The sequence below is a fragment of the Heterodontus francisci genome, unplaced genomic scaffold, assembly GCF_036365525.1.
Source record: "Heterodontus francisci isolate sHetFra1 unplaced genomic scaffold, sHetFra1.hap1 HAP1_SCAFFOLD_49_2, whole genome shotgun sequence".
NCBI lineage: Eukaryota > Metazoa > Chordata > Chondrichthyes > Heterodontiformes > Heterodontidae > Heterodontus > Heterodontus francisci.
The window spans coordinates 7,863,667-7,886,507 of NW_027140919.1; the positions used below are offsets into that span (position 1 = coordinate 7,863,667).

The 22,841-nt window shown below is 42.9% G+C and overlaps 1 protein-coding gene across 1 annotated transcript; it reads right to left on the minus strand.

Annotated features, from left to right (window-relative positions):
• Positions 1–567: 567 nt before the first annotated feature.
• LOC137361403 (neuropeptides capa receptor-like) lies at positions 568–6,065 on the minus strand. The gene is made up of 2 exons (XM_068026271.1): positions 5,999–6,065; positions 568–1,478 (listed from the first exon to the last, which is right to left on the minus strand). Exons 1-2 carry the CDS (start codon positions 6,063–6,065, stop codon positions 568–570), a joined length of 978 nt encoding a protein of 325 aa, XP_067882372.1.
• Positions 6,066–22,841: the final 16,776 nt, after the last annotated feature.

The window sequence follows — 22,841 nt, forward strand, 5'->3', positions numbered from 1 at the left end:
CCCCAGCCCCGTCTCCCCAACTGAGGCCAATAGTGTTTTTTTCCAGAATGGAAGCCCCCATCAGCCCCACCCTTTGAGTTGTGGAGGGAGAGAGAGAGATGACAGTGATCAGAAATGTTGGTGGGGAGGCAATATGAAAGGAGACAGCCACAATATAGTGTTTCCAAAAAAAAACAATCTATTCACAAGAAGATTTCCAGAATCTGCAGCATTTTGCTTTTGCAGTGGTGCTCTGAATCTCTACTTGTTTCCATTCTCCCTCCGCCATTCCTTAAGTCCGCTCCTCCATAGCTCAAAACATCCCTTTGGCCCACTGCTCTTTGGCGTGTGTGACTCCTCCTGCCAGTGTTCATTCAGTCCTCCAACTGTCAGCCAAAATGCAGAGCACTGCCAGTTCTTTTGTGCTTTTCACTCCTCCTGGCCTTTTCCTTCTTCTAGTCTGGTGATCTCGTCATGTCCCTTACCCGCTGGATCTTCGTGACTCCTGATGTCATTCAGTTAATATAAGTATAGAGATTAATGTCACATTCATAAATGGAAACACTGGGGCCGGCCTCTGGATTGCTCTCAGTTGTTTTCCTTGTTCATTAATTGAATAATTGATACAACTGGATATTTCATTGCATTTTTGACCTGCTCTCTGAATTTCGACTGAATCGCCATATAAATAAACGTGTTTATGCAGCAACTTAAAGTCCGCAACATAAACCCAAGTTCTCCGAATATGTATTCAGAATCGGTGTAATCGCTATGATCTGTTCCTGCAATGTTATAATATAAGAAATCCATAACATACACCAACCACAGAAGTATGAAGCTGCCAGATATGCTGAAGAGTAAAATCATAGACTTCCTTCTGCTCTCCATCTCTGGATCAGTGTGATTTTCTACCCTGCTCTGACACTTCAGTCCCTTCCGGACTCGACTGGCCACTAAAACGTGTCTGATTGTCAGAGCGTTGAGCAACAAGACTAAAGTGAATGGGAGCAATGGAGTTAAAACCACAGCAAACCAGTCAAATCCCACCCATCCGGGTGCAGTATAATAGCTTGGATTTCGATAACAGTCCCACGGCACGTTGTCAATTATCTCTCTCGATTCAAATATAAAGTTGAAGGGAACGTTTTTTAAACAGAGAACAATGCAGCTTGTCGCGAGAACCACAGCTGCAGTTGTCTTGGTGCAATATTTTGTTTTTAGCTTCTGGCAACAAATAGCCACAAATCGATCAAAGGAGAAAGTGACAGTGAACCAGACAGAGCAGTCTGTGGCTGCACGACTTAGGACAGCAATAACACTACACACAGGCGTGATGTCCAGGAAAGATCCCGGGAAATAATAATAACTGATCCGCCACAGGATGACTTCAGAGATAATGACCAGAAGATACGCCATTGCCATGGCCACCAGGTAGCGAGTGGTGCAGGTGGAGAGTCCGCACTTTCCCCGGGACAGCAAGCCAATCGCCAGTAAATTAACTAAATGAAGGAGAAGAAAAAAGAAAAAAACGGTAAAGTAACTGGTAAAACATTCTCTGTGTCTGATCCAGACAGTAAGGTCAGGATTTTAGCACCAATAATGGTAATTGACATACACTCAATTTTTTTTACCGTGACAAATACTCCCAGTAATACATGGTCACTGAGATCAGATGTTCCTCTCCGGTTAGTGACCAACACGCAGTGCAGTTCTGCAGTGAGAGATGGTGCGAAGATAAATGGCCACTGGAGTCAGGTGTTTCAATCTGGTTAGTCACCAACAGTCACTAAAATTCTACAGTGGCGGGCATGTTCATTAATACATGGTCAATGGGATCAGGTATTCTACTTAACTTAGTGACCCTCATCGCAGTAAAATTCACAGCAACAGCTACTTCCAGTAATACATGGTCACTGGGATCAGGCGTTTCACTCTGCTTAGTTACAGACACTAACTGAAATTCTACATTGACAGATACACCTAGTATTACAATGCCACTGGGTTCAGGTGTTCGACTCCGGTTAGTAACCCACACTCATTACAATTCTTCAGTGACAGATGGTCCCAGCAGTACAGGCCACTGTGCTAAGGTGTTTCACTCTGGTTCTTGACTCACACGCAGTACAGTTCTACAGTGACCAATACTCCTAGTAATATATGGTCACTGGGATTAGGTGTTTCTCACCGGTTAGTGACCCACACTTAGTACAATTCCACCGAGACAGCTACTCTCAATAATACATGGACATTGCGATAATGTGTTGCTCTCTGGTTAGTGACTCACACAGAATAACATTATCCAGTGACCATCACTTTCAATCGTACTTGGCCAGGGAGATCAGTTGTTCCTCTGCAGTTCGTGACCCACTCTCAGTGCAATTCTACAGTAACAGATACTCCGAGTAATGCTTGACCACTGGGTTCAAGTGTCCCACACCGGTTTCTGATGCACACACAAGGCAATTCCACATTCATAGATTCTCCCAGTGATTATCTGTTCTGCTTCGTTTCGTGCTGCACACACAGAACATACCGGCAGTGAAAAATAAAATAATTAAAATATTAAAATAATTCAATGTGATCAGCTGTTACACTCCAGTTAGTGATCCACACTCAGTACAGTTCCACAGTGACAGCTACACCTATTAATACCTGATCACTGTGGTCAGTCGTCCATCCTAGTTCGTGACACAGCCATTCAGCAGAATTCTGCAGTGAAAGATACTTCCAGATATACAGAGCCTCTGGGATCACGTGTACAGCTTTTGTAAGAGACTCAAACTCCGTTCAATTCTGTACTAACGATATCCCCAGTGACACAAGATGACTGGGATCAGGTGATCCACTCCTGTCAGTGATGCAAACTAAGGACAATTCGATAGTAACTGATACTTCTGGTAATACCTGGTCACTATGGTCAGGTGTTCAACCCCGTTTGGTAACCCACACACACAAATATTCTGCAGTGACAGGTATTCCCAATGATACATGATCACGGGTGTCAAGCGTTTCACTCCAGTTGGTGGCCCACACACAGTGCAATTATGCATTGTCAGATACGCCCTGCAATATATACTCCCCTCAAGTAGGAATGGCTTTGTGAGGGGCAGGTCATGCCTCACAAGCCTTATTGAATTCGTTGAGGATGTGACAAAACACACTGCTGAAGGAAGAGCAGTGGAGGTGGTGGATATGGATTTTTAGCAAGGCGTTTGATAAGGTTCCCCATGGTCGGCTCATTCAGAAAGTTAGGAGGCATGGGATCCAGGGAAATTTGGCTGTCTGGATACAGAATTGGCTGGCCCATAGAAGACAGAGGGTGGTTGTAGATGGAAAGTATTCAGCCTGGAGCTCGGTGACCAGTGGTGTTCGGCAAGGATCTGTTCTGGGACCTCTGCTCTTTGTGATTTTAATAAATGACTTGGATGAGGAAAAGGAAGGCTGGGTTAGCAAGTTTGCCGATGACACAAAGGTTGCTGGAATTGTGGATAGTGGGCAGGGCTGTTGTAGGTTGCAACGGGACATTGACAGGATGCAGAGCTGGGCTGAGAAGTGGCAGATGGAGTTCAACCTGGAAAAGTGTGAAGTGATTCATTTTGGAACGTCGAATTTGAATGCAGATTACAGGCTTAAAGACAGGATTCTTGGCAGTGTGGAGGAACAGAGGGATCTTGGGGTCCACGTCCATAGATCGCTCAAAGTTGCCACCCAAGTTGATAGGTTTGTTAAGAAGGCGTATGGTGTGTTGGCTTTCATTAACAGGGGGATTGAGTTTAAGTGCCGCGAGGTTATGCTGCAGCTGTATAAAGCCCTGGTTTGACCACACTTGGAATATTGTGTTCCATTCTGGTCGCCTCATTATAGGAAGGATGTGGAAGCTTTAGAAAGGGTGCAGAGGAGATTTACCAGTATGCTGCCTGGACTGGAGGACATACGAAGGATGCTTGAGGGAGCTAGGGCTTTTCTCATTGGAGCGAAGAAGGATGAGAGGTGACTTGATAGAGGGGTACAAGATGATGAAAGGCATAGATAGAGTGGATAGCCAGAGACTTTTTCCCAGGGCGGAAAGGGCTATCACCAGGGGGCATAATTTTAAGGTGATTGGAGGTAGGTTTCGGGGAGATGTCAGAGGTAGGTTATTTGCACAGGGAGTGCTGGGTACGTGGAATGCACTGCCAGCGGTGGTAGTAGAAGCAGATACATTAGGGACATTTAAGCGACTCTTGGATAGGTGCATGGATGATAGTAGAATGAAGGGTATGCAGGTAGTTTGATCTTAGAGTAGGTTAAAGTGTCGGCACAACATCGTGGGCCAAATGCCTGCACTGTGCTTTACTGTTCCATGTTCTATATTGTCAATGTGATCAGCTGTTCTTCTCCGTTTAGTGACAAAAACTCAGTACAGTTCTTCAGTAAAACATATCCACAGTAATAAATGCGCACAGGGATTCGCTGTTCCACATTGGTCAGTGTCGAACATTGAGTAAAATTCTACTGTGGCAGCTACTCTCAGTAATACATGGTCCCTCGTTTAGGTGTTTAACTCCATGGTTCATGTGTATAAATCTGGGATGAGATCAAACTCAGTGCACAGACAGATACTTCCAGTAATACCTGGTCACTGTGGTCAGGTCTTCCATTCTGGATAGAGACACCCACACTGAGAGCAAGTTTGTCGTGAAAGATACTGCCAGGAAAACATAACCATTGGGATCATGTGTTCCTCCCTGACTAATGACCCAAGCTCAGTACAATTCTACAGTGACGGATACTCCTTATGACAGATGCTCGTTGGGATTAGTTGTTCCACTCTGGTTTGTGAGCCACACATGGTACAAATCTGCATTGACATATGATCCCACTAATGCATTATCTGCAGTGTCAGGTGTTTCCTTCTGGTTAGTGACCCACAGTCAGTGCAAGTATACAGTGACAGACACTCTCAATAATTCATGACCACTGTAATCTTGTGTTCTCACCGGTTGGTGACCACACAAAGTACAAATCTACATGAATAGATGTTCGCAGTGATATATTGCCAGTTGTGTCATGTGTTCCAATGTGGTTCGTGAGCCAAATTCAGTGCAATGCCATAGTGAGAGAAATTCTCAGAAGCACATGTCCACTGCGATCAGGTATTCCAGTCCTGTTGCTGACCCACACACACTGCAATTCTGTATTGACATATATTCCCATTAATACATGGTCGCTGTGGTCAGGTGCTGCACATTGTTTAGTGACCCACATTTATTATGATTTTACACTGACTGATACTGCAAATACTATCTTTACTGAGAAATTTGCCTTCCGTTTGTTTAATTTAACAGAACAAGATATTCACCTGAAGGCAATAGCTTGATAATTTGGAATGCCTGTGTGTTACCAAGATTTTGAACAAATCTACAGAGATAATTCAAGATATTTGAGTTAATAAAGTCATATGTTACTTATCGGGTTTTCTGCATAACAGCGATTATTAAATCACCACGTAACGCTATCAGTCAACCCATAATACCAGACAGCAGTTCACACACAGACTTACACAACTTCAATGTTGATCGTCTCTTACCTGGAACACCAATGCCAGCAAGGATCAGGTAATATAATTTCCTGTTTAGTAAAATGTTTCCCTCATTTTCTGTGTGAAATGTTGTGTCCCTTTATGCTGCAGGAAACCGCTCTGTCTTAAACTCTTAGTCTAAACATTTCCAGAGCCAACAATTTATACCCTGTGGGATCTCCTTGGGGATATTGAAGTTGCAACATCGTTCAAATTGTTTTTCTTTATTTTTTAATCGAACTAACAGATTACAAAATCAAGTAAAGTCTCTGTTGTGATAGAATATAATTATGAAGAAGTGAACAGTGTGTGGCTCACAAAGCGAAGTGGAACACCTTATCCCAGTGTCAGTCACTGAAGAGTTGTACTGAGTGTGGGACAGTAACCATAGTGGAGCACTTGATATATATCTGATTGGGAAAGCTGTAAAGAGTGGACAATTCTTGTCACATTAATTACCTAATAACATTTTGAACACGTATTCTCCCAGCAATGAGGTTGTTCTTTCAAACACCATCAATTCCATCACTAGATCTCATGTTTTATTTTTGTATTCATTTGTGGGATGCAGGCGTCACTGACTCGGCTAATATGTATAGTTCATCCCTAATTTACCATGAACTGAGTGGCTTGCTAGGCAATTTAAGAGACAACCACATCGTTTTGGGTCTGGACTCACATGTAGGCCAGACCAGGTCAGGATATCAGTGAGCCATATATTTTTTACAACAACCGACAATGGACAGCAGACGATGGTACCATGGACACCATTACAAAAGCTTTCAATTCCAGATTTATTAATTTAATTCAAATGTCACCATCTGCCGTGGTGGGATTCGAACACAAGGTCCCCAGAGCATTAGCGTGGGCTCTGGATTACTATTCCAGTGATATTGCCACTATTCCACTGTCTCCCCTCGGCTGCGACCACTGAATACTTATATTCCAGAAGTTAGAATGCCTCTCTTACGGCTGCTCCACTGCACTCTGAGATGTGGTGTTCCGTTTAACTCTGGACATTCAGTTGCATTATTAAAGTGGGTTATTTATGACTATGCATTACGGAATTCAACGAATATAGTATGATACCCTAATCCACACAACAAACGGACACATCTCAATCTAATACAGCACCTCAATCTAATGCAACGTTTTGCACCAATGGAACAACTCAGGTAATACAGAAGATTCAATAGATACAACCTGTTACAGGGCTGTTACAGCCCCTTCAACCAAAACAAACTTTCAAACTCGTGCAGTCCCTGCGATTGAAGCGGCATCTCAAACAAATACAACTCCGAATAATAGGTCAACTGAAGCTAATTATGTCCTGATCCTAATACCACACTTGACGCAAATGCGGCCCCTCACATTCAAATCCAACCCCTCAAGCGAATGGGGCACTTCCTATTAATACAGTATCTCAAGCAACTACCACAAATTAGCACAACACCTCAAAGTAAGACAGCTCCTCAAACTAGTACAACACACCAAATTAATACAGCATGGAAATATAGGATCATTCAAGTTTACAGTACAGGAGGAGGCCATTCTGCCCATCATGTCTGTGCCAGCCACAAGCGGGCTATTTCATCTAATCCCACCTTCCAGCTCGTGGTCATTAGTCCTGTAAGTTACGTCACATTAAGTGCATATCCAAGTGTCTTATTTTTAAAATGGAATGAGGGTTTCTGCCTCGACCACCCTTTCAGGCAATGAGTTCCAGGTACTCATCAACCTCTGGGTGAAAATATTTCTCCTTAACCTCCCTCCAATCCTTCCACCAATTGCTTTAAGTCTATCTCCCCTGATTACTGACTTCTCTGTTGAGGGAAACATGTCCTTCCTATTCACTCTGTGTAGGGCCTTCACAATTATGCACAATTTAATTAAATCTCCCCCTCATCGTCTCTATTCAAAACACAACATCCTCAGTCTAGCCAATCTTCCATCATCGTTGAAATTCTCCAGTTACAGCAACATCCTCTGTAAATCACCTCTGTGCCATCTCTAATTTGATCTCATGCTTAGTGTATTGTGGTGACCAGTACTGTACATTTTCCTAGCTGTGGTCTAGAGTATGTGGCACAGAGTAGTCATAGATGTAGTGCATTGTAAACAGATTGTATAGGATGGGATGAAATCAGAAAGTGCTGGAAATATTCATCAGGTCGGGCGGCATATGTAGAGAGAGAGCAGAGTTTACGTTTCAAGTAAGTGATCTTTCATCAGAAGAGGCAAAGGTTAGAAAAATATTAGCCTTTCAGCAAGTGAAGTGTGTAGGGGGCGTGGGGGAGTGGTTGGTCAAGAGAACAAAAGATAAGATGTGTAATAGGGTAGAGGGCCGGAGAGATTAAATAACAAAGCTGTCATCGGGCAAAGGCCATGGTGAAAGAGAAAGCATTAACCCAGAGAAATGAGCAGTTCTGTCCAGAAACACTGCATGGTAAACGGGCACATGGTTAAAAAATAAAATAAAATAACTTAAATAAATAAATGTTAAACAAAAATTAAAAAAGGCCAGTTGTTCTGTGAAATTGTTGCAATCAATGTTGAGTCTGCAAGGCTGTAGCGTGCCTAATTGAAAAGTGAGGTGCTGCCTCTCGAGCTTGTGTTGATGTTCGCTGGAATACTGCAGCAGACCATGGACAGAAATATGGGCAGGAGATCATAATGGTGTGTTGATATGGCAAACAACTGGAATCTCGGCGTCACACTTTTGGAATGAGTGGAGGTTTTCGACAAAGCCATAACCCAATCTACGTTTGGTCTCCCCAATGTAGAGGAGACCGTATTACGAGCACAGAACACAGTGCACTATATTGAAGGAAGCAAAAGTAAATCGCTGCTTCACCTGAAAGGAGAATTTGAGGCCTTGGATGGTGCACAGACAGGAGGTAAAGTCGTTTGTATTATAACTTCTGCAATTGCATGGGAAGGTGCCGTGGAAAGGGGACAATGTATCGAAGGAATGGAGGAGTGGATCAGGGGATCACGGAGGGATCAATCCTTTCGGAATGCTGACAGGGGAGGGAGCATGTGTTTGGTTGTGGCATCACGCTGGACGTGGCAGAAATGGCGGAGGATGACCCTTTGGAAGCGAGGGCTTGGTGGGCTGGAAAGTGAGGAAAAGAGAAACCTGTCCTGGTTCTGGGAGGGAGGGTAAAGGGTAAGGGCAGAAACATGGGAAATAGTTGAGGGCATCATCAACCGCATTGAAGGGGAATCCTCGGTTGATGAAAGAGGAAGGAGCGCTGTTGTGGAAGGTTGCACCATCATACCAGATGTGTCAGAGACGGAGAAACAGGGAGAGTGGAATGGAATCGTTACAGGATGTCGGGTGTGAGGAAGCGTGGTCAACGGTGAGAGACGGATGGACATTAAAAGCAAAGTTGGTGAGATGTTCCTGTACGTGTCAGAACAGGAAGTGTAATGGATACAATCATCAATACAGTGCAAAATAAAATGTGAGGGAGGGATCCTGAGTAGGACTGAAACAAGGAATGTTCGACGTACCCCACAAATAGAGAGGCAAAACTAGGACCCATGCAGGTAACCTTAGCAACACCTTTTACTTGAAGAAAGTGAGTGGACTTCAAGGAGAAGTTGTTCAATGTGAGAACAAGTTCAGCCAGGCGGAGTACGGTGAAGGTAGATAGGGACTGGTTGCGTCTTTGTTCAAGGAAGAAGCAGAGAGCTCTCAAACCGTTCTGTTGGGGATGGATGTGTAGAGAGATTGGACGTCCATAGTGAAGAAGAGGTGGTTAGGGCCAGGAAACAGGAAATTGTCAAAATGATGTCGGGCGTCAGAAGAGTCACTGATGTAGGTGGGAAGAGACTGCGCCAGGGGAGAAAAGATAGAGTCAAGATAGAAAGAAAAAAGTTCAGTGGGGCAGGAACAAGCTGAAACGATGGGTCTGCCAGGACAGTCCTGTTTGTGGATTTTTGGAGGTGGTAAAAGTGGGCTGCCTGGGGCGGCGGGACTATAAGGTTGCAAGAGGTAGATGGAAGATTTCCAGAGGACATGAGGTGGGTCACAATCCTATGGACAGCAGCTCAATTTTCGGTGGTGAGGTCATGGTCCAGGGGAAGGTAGGAAGCAGTGTCTGAGAGTTGATGCTCAGCCTCTGCAAGGTCAAGGTTGGTGCACCAGACAACAACAGCACCACACTTGGCAGAAGGTTTGATCACAGTGTCGGCGTTAGATCTGAGAGAACGGAGTGAGCAAATTTAGAGGCAGACAGATTAAAGAGAGTGACTGCAGTGGTGAAGTTAATATGACCGATATCACGCCTACAGACCTCAATGAAAACATCAAGAGCAGGTAATAGGCCAGAGGGAGGCGTTCAGGTGGAGGGAGAATACTGGAGGCAGGTAACGGGGCCCGCTGGTCGGTGGAGGACTCCTGACCAAAGAAGTGAGCCCAGAGGCGAAGGCAATTAAGGATGAGCTCAACGTCATGCCGACCGTTAAATTCATTCAGGTGGGGGCCTTAGGGCATAAAACTGAGTCCTTTGTTAAAGACAGTTTGTTACTTGCTGGAGATTGGAAGGTCAGAGGGTAAAGTGAATACATGGAAACGGGTGAGATTAGAAGAAAAGATGGGGCAGAGGGAAATGAAGGGGAAGAAAAATTTGGAGGGGCGTTGGTTCCCATGAAATGCTGAAGCTCGCATTACTTAACACCTGAAAAGAAGGGAAAAAATCTTGGATTTTCATGCATTAACGTGCCAGTGGCAGGATGCCAAGAAACAGTTTGAGAGACATCCCAACGTGTTACAGACATAGGAGCTAACGTACACTGCTGACCTGGGGTGTTTCTGCGTAGGAGGGGCTCAGTCCCAATCCCAAACCACCCTCTCTCCCTCTCTTCAGGGGAATAGACATCTCTTTCAATCTGGTGTGTGTGGGTTGTGCGCTCTAAATATCTCTATGTCTCAATCTTGATCACGTTCAATCATTTCCTTTCTCAGTGGGATTTGTTTGCAATGGGATGTTTCTGGGAAAATGTCAGTGGAAATGAGAAAGGAAGCTCTGGGATGTTGCGCTACCTTTTCTTATGAATCTCTTGCTTTGATTTTATCCAATTTATGTTTCCTCCTCCTCATGGGGACATTTATTTTACTTTGTAAACTGTAATGACAAGATGCAAAGGGCATGAGAGAGTTTTAGGATGAGGAATATTATTGGGCACGTTATTCCTCTTACTCGGACAGAGGCATGCACCCTGAAACAGCATCCAATGGCTCTCTGTACTTTTCTGTCTGTTTTTTAACACTGGGGTGAATTTTCTCTCAAGGAGCCTGGGGCTCGATGCCTCGGTTACACGTGTTTCTGTTGGATTTCTGCCCTTGAGTTTTAAAGTGGTTTAAAGCTTTGATTACTTTCGACGTGGCCTTTCAATGTGACACAGTCATGTTAATCCACGATGCAGAATAGGGAATAACCATTCTTACAAAGTGGATATTGAAGTCATTCGTGAGAAACCATGAGAAGCTACATTGAAAGGGAGTTCAACCACCCCCTGATTCGGCGATAGACTAGATGAGACTCAAATTCCGCTGTTCACTGTTTTATTGCCAGCATATGCAGGGGAGATCGCATCCATGCAAGATGGCATACAAACTTACCGAGTGGTTTTGAAACATCGTTCTTAAACCGTTTTACAGATAATAGTTCATTTGCATTTGCCAATCATTCGGTTACGCATTCTGACTCTTTTATCTCTACCCAATTGTGTTTATTAATACATACCTAGGTTACCCTATTACATTCTAAGCAGGTATACATTATGCTATCCAATCATTAGCAAGGCACCTAAACATGAAACTTTGACTCTTGACTGTTTTTTGTCACTCATAATAGCTTGTGGGCCATCAGGCCTTCTCCTTTGTTCGCTGTCCTTGTCTTTTCCTCCCCCTTTCGCCCTCCTCCCACCTTAAGGGCCTTGGCTCCGCCCAATTTGGCCAAACGCCAGCGTTGAGAATTTCTCCGCTTGTCCTTCGGATGGCCAGTCGTCCAGACTCCTGGAGGAATCCGAAACTACTAAACTGTGTAGCTTAGCCTTTCCTCTAATCCCTGTATTCCTTCTTTGTGTGCACATGTTGGGTACCGGAACATATCCTCGGAATGCCATTTTATATTCTTTTAGGGCTTTCGCTGGTAGTGGCACAGACAAATGGTCCATACCAATACCGTCAATCTGAAAATTGTCTTTACCACGCGAAGGATTTCCCACTAATTTGTCATCGCACTGTTGTAGAGTAGGCTGAGGCCAACCTAGCCAATTGTGTTGCTGATCTAGTGGCCAGGTCTACTTGGATGCGCTCCCGTATGTTTTGTTCTCTCAATGCCCGGGTATACTGATGTGCTATCTTTGTGGCCTGCTGCATGGCCAATCGCGCTACCCTGCCTGGGGTTTCATTCGTAAATGATGTATCATCCAACCAGAGGCTAAATACGTATCCTGTTGTTTGCCTGGGCAGGTGAGAGTGTCCTAATATAAGGGAGTTAGTCACTTGCATGCAAAAACTGGTGTTAGCTAAGAATTTAAATCCTCCCAATACCATTTTATCCTCGATTGTCATAAGACACCGTTGCATGAGGACATCTGAACTGTGTTCAATGCATCCTGGATAGGGAGCATGTCGAGCGTGATTTTGCTGCAGTTGGTCATGAACTCTAGGGTACGACAAGTACATCTTTGGGACTCATCCAAATCGTGGAGTTAACATAAGAGAGGTACCCATGGGATCCTGCACGCTATACCGAACCATCCCTTTCTACTCTCAATGACTCAAAGCGATAGCTGATGTTAAAGGAGGCTCCCGGATGATACTCTTGGGGTATTATCACTAGGAATTTAATTGCCCCGTACGCTCCTCCACTCTGGGGTCGAGTGTAGGTTTCTGAGATTCAGTTGATCGATCGATTCAAACAAGTGTCCGGGGACGTTTCCAAACCTGATGTCTGCTATATCCGAGTTTATTCCCTCGATCAAATCTAGGGCTAACATGTCACGCACCCTTCCCCTGCTTTGTGAGTCGACATTATCTACTAGCCCTTGCTTGGTAATATTTATGGCTCTCACTAGTCTTTTGCCTTGTATCCCAGTATCAGTCAGAGCATATTCTGTCCCGGACGCATTGTACCACAGTATTTTGGATGTGTCAGCAGCTACTCGTAATTGTTTACTTCATGGATCTGAGCAGAGTTTATTACTGAATATGTGCTTCCAAACAGTCCCCCTATGTCTGACACCAAACTCCTTGTCCATTTTTCCCGTCTCCTAATTCCTGGGGAAATTCGAGACTTGTAATCCCCAATGAGCTGTCCTAATTGGTATTTAGCTCATCTGATTGAACTCTGGTGATCCCCACACGGTCCTTCTGATATCGTCACCAGTTTCGTGATATTGTAAATCACTTCCAGAGAAGCCATGGTAACGTCATGCAACAGGGGTTTAGACTTCCCTACCCTAACTATCCCGTCTGGAAGGGGTGGGGGAGAGGGTTGTCGTTCTTGGACAGCGAGTTTGCCTTTGATACTCACAAGTACTCAAATTATAATATTGTGTAACATAACATTCATGCCTATTTATCACATATTTACACACTTCCTGACAATACTGGCCATCAAGATCCGGTTCCCAAACGAAGTGGGGGCAGATCATTCCTTCCGGCTGTGATGTTTACTTCATGAACGATGGTGCTGTTTGCGTTATTTGTTCGACACCCATAATACCATTTACCCAACCCCATCACATTATTTTGGAAACATTTACGGTTTGGTTCCCAGACTCTTCTCTGGTGTGTCTGGGTGGTGACTTGATCCGTAATCCAGGTATTCGGCTGCTTTACCCATTACCTCCTCTGGGGAGCGGAGCGTATTGTCTTGGGTGCAGGCAGGTGTTGCCGTGCACATGTACAGTCGATGCCTCCCACGTCACTAACGATCCGCTCAGGATAAGGAGATACCTGCAACGATATTAACATCAGCTCCCATCGCCCGGGTCGCCATCAGATTTCTAGGTTTCTATATACAGTTTCAACCGTGCATAATGTTTCCATTTACTTCCCGTTTTCAATTCTATGAGCACACACATATCACCTGTCATAATGACCTCATGTGGTCCATGCCATGGGGGTTGAAGTCCGCCACGTTCTGGACTCAATCTGACCATTACCTTATCACGACCTGTGGAACCTTCTGTTTTTTCCAGCTGATGATGCAATTCTATGTCCTTAGTTGCCTGTCGTTCCTTAACCTCTTGTCAGAGCTTGTGCAGCAATTTACTTATTTCTCTGACCTACTCTCAGATTCTGCCTTTAAGCAGGCCTGTGTCCATTCGACCATTATTCCTTCTGGTAACTGTGTTTCCCGTCCTGTCATCAGCCCAAATGGAGTAAATCCTGTCCTCTTATTTGGGGTGGCCCGTAGGCACATCAGAATGCTGGGTAAAACTGTTGTCCAGCTGTTCCCTGTTTCTGGTATTGCTTTAGCTATCGAGGTTTTAAAAGTCCTCTTCATTCTTTCTACCATAACTTTGAGGATGATACGGGATGTGTAACTTTTATTTCATCCTCAGAATTCCTGTATTAAATCTTGCATCAGCCCGATATAAATGCCAATTCCCATTAATTATAATTCTATTTCATTCATGAGCCCTAGATAAACTGTACAGTCATAATACTTCAAAATAGAAATCAAACATTCCCATTTGATTCCAGGCATTGCCATATTTTCCCCCCTCTATCCTAGATGACATTTTTATTTCTTCAAAGTAACTTGCTAAATTACACTGGATTTCGACATCTCAGATTGTTGCTGGAGTGACAGACTTTATTAATGTTCCATTTCATATCACCCCAAATAAACTTTGTTTTTTATACATTTTTATACAACCAAAATGATTCCAAATTCTAATTCACAGCTATAAATACTTAAAAGGTTTTTTCTCAACTTAACAGGTTAGTTAACCTTAATAGTATGAACTTTGTTGAGATTATTAACTTATAATACTTACTAACTACACACACAACAGAATAACATGTGCTCTTTTTTTTAAGATAGGTAGACGTTATTTTTCCTGTTCTTTCTTCAGACGCCTTTTCAAATGACAGTAATAAAACCAGAAAGTAAAAAAAATGTTATTTAACATTCTTACAACAAAAGATTTAACACCACCTTCTTACACAACTTTACTCTTTCCCATATCTCCTTTTCTTATCCTTCTCTCCCAAAAAACAATATTTAATTCCTGACATTGGCTACTTTAAAACGGTCAGTAAAACATGTCTTCAAATTTAAACGGCAAAATAAAGCAATAGCAGATTTTAAACGTTGGTCCAACTAAAGCAGTGTTTTAAACTTCAAATTGGATTTTTGCCAGACATCTTCAGACTTTCAAGCTGAAGCTTATCTCATAGAAAATTGTTCATTGCCGTTTTACAGTTTCCAAACCAACTTTTAAAATAAAAACAAAACTTTAAAACTTTAAACAAATCTATTTTATATTGCATTCCTGGGAGCACAATCTTAAATTGAAATGAACATTTGCACCAATAATTTTCACACACATTCAATTCCAAACAACTTAGAAAATTGATTCCTGTAATGGGTTAAAAATTAAATGTACCACAATCCGTGTCAAACTCCCTGTTCCGATGCAAGGAATACATACAGGTTCAAGTATTTCACAGCCAAAATGTGACTCAAGGTTCTCACAAACTATACATTGTAAAAATGGAACAATGGGTACAATGCAGAATGGGTGGCACAGTGATGCAGTAATTAGCGCTGCAGACTCACAACTCCAGCAACCCAGGTTCGGTTCTGGGTATTCCCTCTGTGGAGTTTGCAAGTTCTCCCTGTGACCGCGTGGGTTTCTGCAGGGTGCTTCGGTTTCATCCCACATCCAAAGAATTGCAGGTTGATAGGTAAATTGGCCATTGTAAAGTGCCCCAAGTGTACGTAGGTGGTAGGCAAATGGTGGGGATGGGGTAGGGAATATCAGGTCTAAATTTCTGACATACCCTGTGGACCTCCGATCTCGTCTGACAACTACAACAGGAGAGTATTCTTTCAAATGAAATAATACTCACAATTGCTTACGCCTTCACAGAAGACCGGTTGTACCCTGCCGGCTACTCCATGGAAAGTGAGTTCAGTCAACCTCTTATTCCACGGTAGGCCAGAAGAGACTCAAGCTCCTTTGTTCACTCACTTATTGTAAGCATATACAGGGAACACGAAAGTCCGAGTGGAACAAGCTGTGTCCTCAGTACCTTGCTCTATGGTAGCGAGGCCTGGACAACGTATGTCAGCCAAGAGCGACGTCTCAATGCATCCCATCTTCGCTGCCTCCGGAGAATACTTGGCATCAGGTGGCAGGACCGTAACTCCAAGACAGAAGTCCTCGAGGCGGCCAACATCCCTCGCTTGTACACACTACTGAGTCAGCGGCGCTTGAGATGTCTTGGCCATGTGAGCCACATGGAAGATGGCAGGATCCCCAAAGACCCATTGTACAGCGAGCTTGCCACTGGTGTCAGACCCACCGGCCGTCCATGTCTCCGCTTTAAAGACGTCTGCAAACGCGACATGAAGTCCTGTGACATTGATCACAAGTCGTGGGAGTCAGTTGCCAGCGTTTGCCAGAGCTGGCGGGAAGCCATAAAGGCGGGGCTAAAGTGTGGCCATTCGAAGGGACTTAGCAGATGGCAGGAAAAAAGACAGAGGCACAAGGGGAGAGCCAACTGTGTAACAGCCCCGACAAACATTTTTTTCTGCAGCACCTGTGGAAGAGCCTGTCACTCTAGAATTGGCCTTTATAGCCACTCCAGGCGCTGCTCCACACACCACTGACCACCTCCAGGCGTTTACCCATTCTATCTCAAGATAAGGAGGCCAAAGAAGATACAGGGGAGACGAGACCCATACAAGATGGCGTATAAATTCCCTGAAGAGTTTCAAAACATCAGTCTTATACCATTTTACAGATAACAGTTCCTTTCCATTTACCAATCTTTCTGTTACACATTCTTATTCTCTTACCTCTATAAAATTGTGTCTACTTGTATACAGCTGGGTTACATTATTACATTCTAAGCAGGTATACATTATACTATCCAATCATTAACAAGGCAAATAGATGTGAAACTTTAACCCTTGCCTGGTTTTTGTCACTCATGACAACTTGTGGTTCATCAGACCTTCTCCATTGTTCATTGTCCTTGTCTTGTTCTCCCCCTTCAGCATTGAATAAGGGTGCAAGTGTAATCATGGGTACATTTAATCTGCATATAAATTTGTCAAACCAAATTAGCAATAATACTGTGCAGGAGGATTTCCTGGAGTGTGTACATGACGGTTTTTTACGCCTATACGTTGAGGAACCAACGAGAGAACAGGTTATCGCGGAATGGGTATTGTTAAATGAGAAAGGATTAATTAACAATACTGTTCTGCGGGGTCCCTTGGGGAGGAGCGATCATAACATGACAAAATTCTTCATAAAGATGGAGAGTGAAATAGTTGAATACGAAACTGGGATTCTGAATCTAAATGAAGGTAACTACGAAGGTATGAGGCGCAGTTGACCATGGTACATTGGGGAACTTTCTAAAAGGGTTGTCGGTGGATAGGCAATGGATAATATTTAAAGAACATGTGCATTAATTACAACAACCATTCAATCATGTCTGGCACAAAAATAAAACCAGAGTGGTTGTTCAACCGTGGCTAAAAAAATAAATTAGGGATAACATTAGACCCAAAGAGGAGGCATATAAAATTGCCAGAAAAAGAAAATGTCTGAGGATTGGGAGCAGTTTAGAATTCAGCAAAGGAGTGCAAGCGGTTGATTAAGCGTGGCAAATAGAGTATGAGAGTAGACTTGCGGGAACCAGGAAAAAACTGATTGGAAAATCTTCTATAAATATGTGAAGTGAAAAAGATTAGTGAAAGCAAATGTAATTCACCTCCTGCCAGAAATGGGGGAAATTATATTGGGGAACAAAGCAGTGGCAGAACAATTGAACACATACTTTGATTTGGTCTTCACAAGGGCGGACACACAAAACCTCCCGGAAATGTTAGGAAAGCAAGGGTCTGATGAGAGGGAGGAACTGAAGGAAATCAGCATTAAGAAAAAAATAATCGAGTCCAGGACATTGATGGGTTTAAAAGCTGAAAAATTCCCAGGGCCTGATAATCCACATCCCAGATTACTAAAATAAGTGGCCTTGGAAATAATGGATGCATTGGTGGTCATCTTCCAAAATTCTATAGACTCTGGAGCAATTCCTGCAGATTGGACGGTGAAAAACATAACCTCACTCTTTAAAAAAGGAGGGAAATAAAATATAGGGAATTACAGACCAGTTAGCTTTACATCAATAGTAGATAAAATGCTGGAGTCTATTATAAAGCATTTGATCGTGGAACACCTGGAACGCTTAAACGGGATTGGACAATATCAGCACGGGTTTACGAAATAGATATCATGCTTAACAAATCCACTGGAGTTTTATGAGGATGTTACAGTAGAATAGATAAGGGGGGACCAGTGGATGTGATATATTTGGATTTTCAGAAGGCTTTTGATAAGGCCCCACAAAAGAGGTTAGTCGGCAAAAATTAAAGCACATGGGATTGGGGTAATATATTGGCATGGATTGTGAGTTGGTTTACAGACAAGAAACAGAGAGTAGGAATAAACGCTTTTTTTCCAGTGTCAGCAGTGACCAATGAGGTACCGCAGGGATCAGAGCTTGGGCCCCAGCCATTCACAATATATATTAAAGACTTGAGTCAGGGAACTAAATGTAACATTTCCAAGTTTTCAGATGACACAAAGCTGGGGGTGGGGCTGGGGGGGGGCGTGGCGGTGGATCTGAGCTGTGAGGAGGATGCAAGGAGGCTCCAATATGACTTGGACAAGTTGGGTGAGCGTGAAAATGTATGGCAGTTGCCGTTTAACATGGATAAATGTAAGGTTATCCACTTTGGTTGTAAAAACAGAAAGGCAGGTTATTATCTGAAAGGTGATAGATTGAGACAGCTGGCGGTGCAACGAGACCTCGTATCCTTGTACACCAGTACTGAAAGCAAGTATTCAGGTGCAGCAAGCAATTAGGAAGCTGAATGGTATATTGGTCTTCATTGGAAGAGTATTTGAGTACAGGAGCAAGGATGTCTTACTCCAGTTATACAAGGCCTTGTTGAGACCACATCTGGAGTATTGCGTGCAGTTCTGCTCCCCTTATCTGAGGAAGGATGTTTTTGCCATGGAGGGAGTGAAAGGAAGATTTACTAGGCTGATTCCTGGAATGGCAGGATCAACTTAAGAAGAGAGATTTGATCGACAAGTCTATATTCACAAGAGTTTAGAAGAACGAGAGGGAATCTCATAGAAACCTGTAAAATTCTAACAGAACTAGACAGGCCAGATGCAGGGAGGATGTCCCGATATCTGGGGAGTCCAGAATTTTGGGTCAAAGTCTAAGGGTACGGCGTATGTCTTTTAGAACCGGAATTAGGAGTACTTTCTTCACTCAGAGGGTGGTGAACCTGTGGAATTCTCGACGCAGAAGGCAGTGGAGGTCAAGTTAATATTTTAAATATATTCAAGAAGGAGATAGATATATTTTTAATGCCAACGGGATCAAGGGATATGGAGAGAAAGCTGGAACAAGGTACTGAATTAGACGATCACTCATGATCATTTCTGAATGGCGGAGCAGGCCCAAAGGGCCGAATGGCCTACTCCTGCTCCGATTTTCTATGTTTCCGTATTTCTATGGATCAAGATGAATGCCCACTTTTTTTCATCGTAACCAGGGATAGAAAAGTAATTCTGGCCTTTACAGTGTCACCCATACCGTGAGAACAAATGAACATGAAATAATATAGGAATAAAATCAATGAGTTTGAAAGATTGAAACCAGACAAGGCCTTTGATCTGAGTGTGACGTCATAAACTGATAAAAAAATTGTCAGCACAATTTACCTCACTAGCTCCTTATATTTGCTTTTCTGCTGTAGTCTTCATCAGAAAACAAGTAACGATTAATTGCTGGCTTAAAAACAGCTAAATGTCAATTGTACACATGAGATAGGTACTCAATGGTTTTTGTTATCAGACAGACAGAGAACAATACAGCACAGGAGGATACTATTTGACAAATCGTACCAGTTCCAGCTCTTTGACAGAGATTTCCAATTATTCTTCCCCCCTGTTCTTTTCTCCCAGTCCTGAAAATTACCCAGTTAGTATTGATCAAATTCCCTTTTAAAAGTTTCTGTTAAATCTGCTTTCACAACCCTTTCAAGAAGTGAATTCCAAATCATAAACACTCGTTGTGTCAAGAAAAGAAAATCTCCTCATCTCTCCTGTGTTTGTTTGTCAATCAACATTAAACTGTGTTCTCTGGTAACTGACCCTTCATCCAGTGAAACCAGCTTCTCCTTTTATATTCTATCAAGACACATCATGATTTTCAGCCCCTCTATTTAATCTCCCGTTACCTTATCTGCTCTAAAGAGAACAATCCTCGCTTCTCTCCACATAACTGAAGTCCCTCACCCCTGTTACCATTCTAATATATCACCCAGGCACCATCTCCAAGGCCTTGAAATCCTTAAAAAAGTGTGGTGTCCAGAATGGGACACAATATTCCAGCATTCCAGCTGAGGCTTAACCAATGATTTTTCTAGTCTTAGCAGAATGTACCTGTGTGTGTATTTTTTATTCTTTGCTTCCAAATATAAAGCTAAGGATCCAGTATGCCTTTTTAAAACTTTCACAACTTTGCTGCCACAATTGGAGACTTGTGCACATACACACCCAGGTCTCTGCGCTCCTGTACCATCTGTTAAATGGTTCAATTCAGTTTCTGTTCACGCCTCTTATTATCTCTCCCGAAATAATCACTTCCACAAATCGATGTGTTAAATTCCATGCTCCACGCATATTTTTATTTCACTATCAGACTTTCTACGTCCCCCTGAAGCCAACTGCTATCTCTCACACCGGTTACTACATTTATGAGTTTGATGTCATCAGTAAGAGTTGAAATTATGTTTTTTTTACATATACGTCTATGTAATTTTTATATCTAAATCTGTATATATATATATATATATATATATATATATATATCTGCATATATGTCAGGAACAGTATTGGTTTCAGTACTACTCCTGACAGACAGCACTGTATACTCCCCCTCCCCGAGTCTGAACAATGTCTGTTCACCACTTCTCTCCGTTTTATGCCCCTGAGTCAGTGTGATATCCATACTATCACTGCAGCATTAATACATTTGTTCCATTGTTCATAACAAGTCTATGAAATATCATTTGATCACAGGCCTTATGAAAGTCCATTTACACAACGTGGAACATGCTATCCTCAACACCACTCACAGCTATGTAATCAACAAACGTGATCAGAATTATCAGACATGATTTTCCATTAACCTATCCGTGCTGCTTGTCATTGATTATCCCATGTTTTTACAAGAAAGATATATTTTATGGAGGGTTATGGCTTCTGGAAATTTCAAACGACCGATGTTAAACTGACTGGTCAGTAGTTGCAGAGTTACTCCATCTCTCCTTTTGTAAACAGGGTGTTTTACAACCCTCTAGTCCTCTGCCATTACTTCCATATCCAAGGAGGATTTTATAATTCTGCACAGTGCCTCTGCTATTTCTACCATTTCTTCCTTCAGCAACCCTCATACATCCCATCCAGACTGGGTAAATGGTCTACTTTATTGCAGTACAAAAAGTGCTGGATTGAAAGTGGTGAACTGAACATGTTTGTTCAGTGACTGTAATTAATGTCAGTCTCCATGGTCCCTAATTGTATCACTGGAGGTTTTCCCTCTTCTATTAATACAGGGACTCCCTTCAATATGTTATCCCATATTGTCAGTGGGAGCATCAACCCCGACACGAGCAGGGATCAGTGGCTTTAGCGAGAGGGAGCGGATAGATCAGAATCTGAGAACAATAGATTGGAATGTTACAACAATGGGTCAGAATCTGAGATCAATAGATTGGAACGTTACAACAATAGGTCAGAATCTGAGAACAATAGATTGGAATGTTACAACAATGGGTCAGAATCTGAGAACAATAGATTGGAATGTTACAACAATGGGTCAGAATCTGAGAACAATAGATTGGAACGTGACAACAATGGGTCAGAATCTGAGATCAATAGATTGGAATGTTACCAAAATCGGCAGCAGGAGTTTTTCCTTTTGGTTTGCCCAAGTCACTGCAGATTCCTTATGGCTACCATTAGATTTTCGGATCTATTATGCACTGAAGATGATTCAAACTATTTATTTTCCAATTCTCGCTATTGTTGGTGTTCCTGGTAAGTCGCTGTATCCAACTATTTGATCTATAAACCATATTTCAATGATTTAATGTTCTTGGCATTTACGTTTTTGGAAGACCAAATCCATTGCCTTCAGTCTCTGTAACAAACTCCATTCCCTATCCATTATCTGCTGCCCCTCGCTGGCCAATGTCTAAGGCTGAACCAGACGGTTCACAACATCTGGCATCCAGTAGACACTGACTTGAGTTTATTGACATATTATCTCCATTACCAACCCTGCCTACAACCAGCTCTGTAATATCACCCGTCTCCACCTCTGCCTCAGCTCATCTGCTGCATAAACTCTCATCAGTGCCTTTGTTAAATCCACACCTGACTGTTACACTTCTATCCTGGACACCCTGCCAGTTATAAACCTCCATAAACAACAGCCCATAAAGAACTCTGCTGCCTGTATTCTATCTCACACCAAATCCTGATCACCCATCAGCCCTGTGCTCACTGATCTATTGACTCCCGGTCTGCAGTACCTCAGTTTTAATATTCTCATTCTTTGCTTGAATCGCTCCATGGCCCATGGCCGCAACTCCTCCAATTAGCCCTATTCCCCTGTCAATTCCCATATTCTTGCAAATCCTATGGTTTTGAGTATTTTTCCAATTTCGTTTTTAAATTGAGTTTCTATCCCTGTGGTGTCACTTTTACTCTATGGTGCCACTGCTGCCAGTATTACAAAAACCTGGATCTGTAAAATGATGAGAAATGCACAGCTGGCCACTTCTAATGTGCCAGTACAGTGCACCATGCTGGGTAGTTCTCAAGCCCAGTTGCACCATGTGTGTGCTGCTAGTGTGAGGCGGGGATTTAACTGACGTCAATGAGCCGTTCTGAAAGCTGGGATGCACATCTTTGAAACTTGGTCTGTGCATGTCCACGGACCACC

Bases quoted from the DNA above. Each gene is read 5' to 3' on its own strand.
- LOC137361403 (XM_068026271.1), bottom strand. From the start codon at position 6,065: ATGGAATTGATGGTGTTTGAAAGAACAACCTCATTGCTGGGAGAATAC. The intron at 1,479-5,998 runs GTAATTAATGTG...TCCTTCATTTAG, and splicing joins CGTGTTCAAAATGTTATTAG to TTAATTTACTGGCGATTGGC.